The sequence below is a fragment of the Diceros bicornis genome, chromosome 5 (assembly GCF_020826845.1).
Source record: "Diceros bicornis minor isolate mBicDic1 chromosome 5, mDicBic1.mat.cur, whole genome shotgun sequence".
NCBI classification, from domain to species: Eukaryota; Metazoa; Chordata; class Mammalia; order Perissodactyla; family Rhinocerotidae; genus Diceros; species Diceros bicornis.
The window spans coordinates 29,695,856-29,702,670 of NC_080744.1; the positions used below are offsets into that span (position 1 = coordinate 29,695,856).

A 6,815-nucleotide genomic window follows, 5' to 3' on the forward strand; every position below is an offset into this window, starting at 1 on the left:
AAAAAAAAATTATGGGAATGTTTAATACCAAACTCATGTTATAGGTTTTTAGCTGTATATCTTTGCATCAAGGATTTATTTGACTTACTCTGCACTTAAAGTAGATCAGATAGGATTTATTCAACTCTATAGAAGTAGAGAGAAAATATATTTTTTAAGATTGTCATTATTTCTATCACTTTTAAAAAACTTGGTAAACAAAATGTAGTTTATTTCCCCAACAACAAACAGTTTTCTTTATGCTGCAATTCAAAAGGAGTATTTTATTCCCTTTGCATTTGCTGGTTTGATTATTGACACTGGTTTTAATGATTTAAGTGTGAGCTTGTATTACTAATGAGATGAAATATTTTTGTTCCATGTAGAGATGAAGTTTATGTAGTGGTTTGTGTTTTGCAGAGCTCAAGGCCATTAGCTGGGAAGTCCTCTATGCACAAGAAGATTAGAAGGTAGAAATGTTGAATAAATGACAGATATGAAGTGAAATAGATTTCAATTAGTACTAAAGCACATTATCGGAGAATCTACTCCATGCACATCTCTATACCAAATCTTGTTATTGATACAAAAGAAACACAAGAATTCAAGGAGCTCTCCATGTGGCAAGGAAATGATATCCACACAAGAATACTTACCTTGGGAGAGCACATAATACATGTGCAAGCAAAGAACTACAGCAACATTAGGAAAAAGAGAAATTTCAACTTAAGCCTCTGCTCTGAGAAGGCTTTCGGGGGAGATGGCACTTGCATCGGAATAGGTCATCCGTCAAGGACATGAGAAAATGAATGGGGAGTGTTTACCAGCTTAGTAAATGTTGAAGAGTCTGGTTTTGGCCAGAGAATAGTATATGGTATAGGTAAAACCAGACCATATACGCTTGGCTGTCATGCTGATGACTTTAAATTTTAATTTTTTTTTTCTTTAAGGAGTAATGAGACGTTACAAGTGGGAGACTGAGGTCCAGGAAAAGTAAAGTTTAAGACCTGGAACAATAATAATGACAGTTACATAATAAAGAAAAGATTAAAGAAAAAAAGACATGAATTGAGGAAAGAAATTCTGAGCTGGAGTCTGAGATGGCTGTGTAATATTCACTACCATAAAACTGTCAGAAACATGTCTGGAATACTGGCGTGTGGTGAGAAATGGTGCTACAAAATTAGAGATTATCACACGGAGGTGATAATGATGCCGTAGAGGTGAATGGCATACCCAAGGAAGAGAGGGAACAAAGAGGAGAGAGGAAGAGAGACTAATATGGGTATAGAGTAAGAGACAAAAAAAGAGTACAAGATGTGCAGAAGAGGAAGGAATAAGTTTGGAAACCTAGAGGCCAAGTCTTCAGTGGAAATCTATCTGTAAGGGGCAGTGCATGCATGAAGAGAGATAATATTAAAAATTCCAACAGGAAAACCAGGAGTTGTTTCACTTGAGTATAACAAAATTAGCTGTCATAACCAGGACTTTGAGGACTTTTGATAAAGAAGTTTCCCTGACTATGGGAGTAAAAAGCATAGTTGAGTGTGTTAAGGTCTGAATAGGTGGAAAAGAATTGGAGAGGAAACATAGATATCTTTCAAAAACTTTCTGGTAAAAACAGGAGGAGAAATTAAGAAAAAAAAAAAACAACTAAAGAGTGCGGAAGAATTTAGGAGGATTGTTTGTTTTTTTGCTTATTTCTCTGATGAGTCGGCGTGAGCACTTTGTCAGTAGATGAAAAGGTAACATGAAAGAGGGAGAGACTGAAAATGCAAGCTAAAGATGGCTTAACTCAGTGGTTCTCAACTCTAGGTGATTTTGTCCCCATTCCACTGGACATTTGACAATGTCTAAAACATTTTGGTTGTCACACCTGCTACTGGCATCTAGTGGGTAAGGCCAGGGATGCTACTAAACATCCTACAGTGCACAGGACAGTCCTCCACAACAAAGAATTATCCAACACTGAGTGTCAATAGTGCCGAGGATATGAAACCCTGGCTTAACTGAAGAATTAATCTCTCATAGTAGGTGGAAAGAATAGAATCAAGAGCATACATTGAGGGGCTTTCCAACTGCAGCATAATGCAAATAGTGTGGGTTTCAGATCATTCAGATCTAAAACAGTATAATGTAGTGTCAGAGAGATAGCCCTGGAGTCAGAGGTCTGGGTTCAAATTCCAGTTCATTGACTCTCCAGCTATGTAAATCTAGGGAAGTTACTTACCATCTCTGTGACTCTGATTTCTTATTGTAAAAAGGAATTAATAAGTGTGTTTACCATGTAATATTATGGGAAGATTCAATTAATATATACAAGGTGCTTGTTCTGGTGCCTGGCACTTTGCTGGTGCTTAGTAAATGTTAAATATTATTTTCATTATCTCATTTTAAATCCCCACTAAGATGTTGCAACTCTTAATAGCTTTCTGACTGTCCAGAGATTACTAAACCTGTCTGATCCTTGGTTTTCTCCTCTGCAGCTCAGAAATAATAAAATGGCTTCCCCACAGGTCTGTTGTAGAGATCACTTGATACAACATATACACAAACATATAACGTGATAGACTCTATCTCTTAACAAATCAAAGCTTTCGTTTCCATTCTTTTTCAGATTTTAAAATTATTCATTATTTGCTAGAAATCTATCTCATGCTTTTAGTTTATACACATTACATTCATACAATAAACATTTTCACTAGGTAGAGTTCATCGTTTTACATAACAATCCATAAGCTTGAGGAAGAACAACTTTATTTTAGAAATGAGGAAACAGAAAGAAAGGGAGTCACACTGGGGATAGGGTAATAAATTTTAAAAGTATTTAAATAAATAAAAATATTTACATAAATAAAAAATAATTTATGGTATATTTCAGAATCTTCTCAATTACTTCTCTTGTATATAGTTATAAACATTAATTCATTTAATTTTCATGGGTTATCTTAATTTTTTGCTCTGTCTCCAGAGTTCACAATAACATATATCCAAATGTAGACCAGTAAAATGCTTCTCTGAACATTCATTCAATAAGAGCACATTAAATGATTCTGTACTTGAAGGCTTCCCTGTATTGATTGCAATTGTGTCCATGTAAATGAGAAGCTTTGTTGATCAAAGGATACAAAGTTTCAGATATGTAGGTTGAATAAATTCTGGAGATCTAATGTACAGCAGGATAATGACAGTTATTAATAATAATATATTACACACTTGGAATTTCTGAGAGTAGATCTTAATTGTTCTCATCAAAAAAAGGTAACTATGTGAGGTGATGGATGTGTTAATTAGCTTGATTGTGGTAATTATTTTACAATGTGTGTGTATATCAAAACATCATGTTGTACTCAAATATATACAATTTTTATTTGTCAATTATACTCAATAAAGCTGTGGAAAAAAATGAGAGGGTGCAGTTATACCCTAGGGACATAGGAAGACTCTAGTGTATTGAAATAAAGCAACAGTGGAAGATGTTTGTGCTCTTGCATGGAGCTAGAATCACATCGCACTCTTAGGTTCTATGACTGTGGTCAATAGTTAATTGTAAGAACTAACAAATTTCCTAAAACATAACTTCTTCAAAGTTTTTCCAGATGAATGAAATTAGATTTATATAGCAGGGCTGTATCTTTACAGGAAAAAAAATGAGATAAAAATTTGAATTAATTATTAGGGTTAATCCAATTCCAAACAAAATATATTTTTAGGAGCATGGGACATGTATAATTCAATCCTTTTTATCTTTCTATGCAAAAAAAAAATTCCTAAGCCAACAACTCTGTACTTTCATTAATTATAAAGATATATTAATAAGGTCATGGAGAACACTAAGCAGGGGGAACATATTAGCCTAAATCTAATATTGAGAAGCAAAGAAAATGGAAAATTTAGATACTACTCTTAAATAATCAAGCAAAGATGAATTTGAGATAATTAAGGTAAAGCTACAATATAGATTTTAAGAAATTATCCAGATGAGTAACTGACAAACTGCGTTGCAACTATAGACCTAGAAAATATAGGTTCAACAGTATTTCCCTAGCAAGACTTGGTTTAATTGTGGATGATTCCTGCAATAGCAATAGGGTAATTTTTTTTCAATATGGAGATATTAAACTTATTAAGGACATCTATTGTATTACAATTATTTCAATAAAAAAATGTCATAAGTTATATTTAAGCTCTAAAACCTTCTGTACAGTAGGTATTTTTACCACCCCTTATCTTTTCTGAGATGTGAAATTAAAGCTCAGAAAAAATAATTTGCCTAAAGTCAAACAATCAATGTGACTTTACATCACACAATAAACATCAAGCCATGAATTTTTCTTGGAGAGTTAAAGAAAATATTGTAGTTAGAGATTAAAATTAATGATAAAAAAAGACCACAAGACCAACAGATCTAAATTATTTTTGCCAATCTACAAAGCCTCTGGGGCTGGCTTTAAATCACTCCTCTAGTCTTGTGATCACTAGTCAGCTCATGGGTGAGCTGTTTACTACTGCGTAACAGATTATGAAGACTATCCAAAAACTCAAGGGATTCTAACGAGATTGATCCAATTAGACATTCTCATAAGCTCTTTCCTACTCTCCAGGTATATTATCATCGTCTCTTAAAAATTTTTTTACTTGACAAATACACATCACCTCTAAGATCTGAGAATCCTTCATGTTAAAAGTGTTCTTAGTTGGCAATTCTGATCCCTTCCTATTTCCTCTCCCTTAGGATTGTTCCAGAGCAAGTCCGCAGCCTGGATCCATGGATAAGTCCAATTGTTCAGTGGTGTCTGAATTTGTATTGCTGGAACTCTCTAGTTCTCAGGAACTCCAGCTTTTCTTTTTTTGTTTTCTTCTCTGTGTTGTATGTGGTCACAGCGCTGGGAAACCTTCTCATTATTATCACGGTGACTTCTGATAACAGCCTGCACTCCCCCATGTGCTTCCTCCTGGGAAACCTTTCCTTTGTGGACATCTGTCAGGCTTCTTTTGCTACCCCTAAGATGATTGCAGATTTTCTAAGTGAACACAAGACCATCTCCTTCAGCACCTGCATAGCCCAGATTAACTTCGTTCACCTTTTCACTGGAGGGGAGATGGTACTACTCGTCTCCATGGCTTATGACAGATATGTAGCCATATGCAAACCCCTACGCTATGTGGTCATCATGAGCCAAAGGACGTGCACTGCCCTGGTCATGACCTCCTGGGCTGTGGGCTTGGTGCACACGTTAAGCCAGTTATCATTTACTGTGAACTTGCCTTTTTGTGGCCCCAATGTAGTAGACAGCTTGTTTTGTGACCTTCCTCGAGTGACCAAACTTGCCTGCCTAGACTCTTACATCATTGAGATACTAATTGCAGTCAATAGTGGAATTCTTTCCCTGAGCACTTTCTCTCTCTTAGTCAGCTCTTACATCATCATTCTTGTCACCGTCTGGTTTAAGTCTTCTGCTGCAATGGCCAAGGCATTTTCTACACTGGTGGCCCATATCACCGTAGTAATATTATTCTTTGGGCCTTGCATCTTCATCTATGTGTGGCCCTTTACCACCTACCCTGTTGATAAAGTTCTTGCCATATTTTACACCATTTTCACTCCTATTCTAAACCCCATTATTTACACACTAAGGAACAGAGATATGAAGGCCGCCGTGAGGAAAATTGTGACCCATTACATGAGGCCCAAGAAAATTTCTGAAATGCCACTTGTAGTGAGAAATTCTTTTTATTAAGACACAATTTCTTCAAATTCCTCACATCAATACTCCATCTATAAATAATTTGAACGTGTTCTTGCAGCATATTAAACTGTGGTGAAAGTAACTAAGAAGATGATATAGAGACTATTTACTGCGCTTTGAGAAGTCTTTTCCCATATATAACCTAAGCAAAAGCTAAATATCAAAAAATATAAAAAAGATATCATGATTACTGGTTCTGGAAATAAAATGTAGAATGACTTTATATGGAGAGTATTGATGCATCCACTGCTACGAAAGCAGTAGCTACTAAAGCAGATAAACATGAATACGATGGGAAAACAGAATGAGCGCCTGATTCTTTGGTGGGCATAAATTTAGACATTTTTCTTATCTTATGAGTTTCCTAATTTTTCAAACATGAGATTTCAGGCCTGAAAGGCTATATAGATGAGTAGTACTTAAGAATCTGAAACTGAATTTTCCCAACCACGAGATAGCCACTCTGCTCACTTAAGATCAGTCTATAGACTTAAGTGGAGCTTCTTAGGTTATGAGATTCCTGACTTAACATCAATTACACCCATGCCATATTATTTTCCAGAAGCTAATAATGCTTTACAATATGGAACTATACATAATTAAGAGCTTGCATTTCAAATCTTTCATTTAACAGGATTTCTCTGATCAGTTAAGATAATTCCAGTTTCCTCTAAAATTATGAGTCATAGAAAAGAGGAAAATCTTTACAACTGAACCATTTCAACTAATTTTTAGTCTGTGCTGTGAATAGTTGTGCAACACTCTGCATTTGGACCAAAGATGAAGTTCTTGGTTATGATGAATCAATGTTAAACACACCCAATTGGCAACCAGGACCCCCCAGCTGGATCTCTACCCTGGACTCTAGGGACTATTAGGGGATTTATTAATGTTGATTAGAGTTTTTAAGCTTACTTTCCCAAATCCCTCAATTCTTAAAAGGCAAATAGACTTACATAAACGTTGTTCTCTCCTTTATGCCAAGAATGGAAACACTCATTTTGCACTTTGTTGTTTGCCTTCTTATCTTCCCAAGTCCAGTAAATCTTTCCTAAGTGCATCCCTAGTAGAGCCATGATTAAGTAA

The 6,815-nt window shown here is 35.4% G+C and overlaps 1 protein-coding gene across 1 annotated transcript; it reads left to right on the forward strand.

Annotated features, from left to right (window-relative positions):
• The first annotated feature begins 4,611 nt into the window (after nucleotides 1-4,611).
• LOC131405871 (olfactory receptor 4K5-like) lies at nucleotides 4,612-5,749 on the forward strand. The gene is given in 2 exon segments (XM_058541111.1): nucleotides 4,612-4,825; nucleotides 4,827-5,749. Coding segments are annotated over 2 exon segments (972 nt in total). The 5' UTR covers nucleotides 4,612-4,747; the 3' UTR covers nucleotides 5,721-5,749.
• The last annotated feature ends 1,066 nt before the right edge of the window (nucleotides 5,750-6,815 follow it).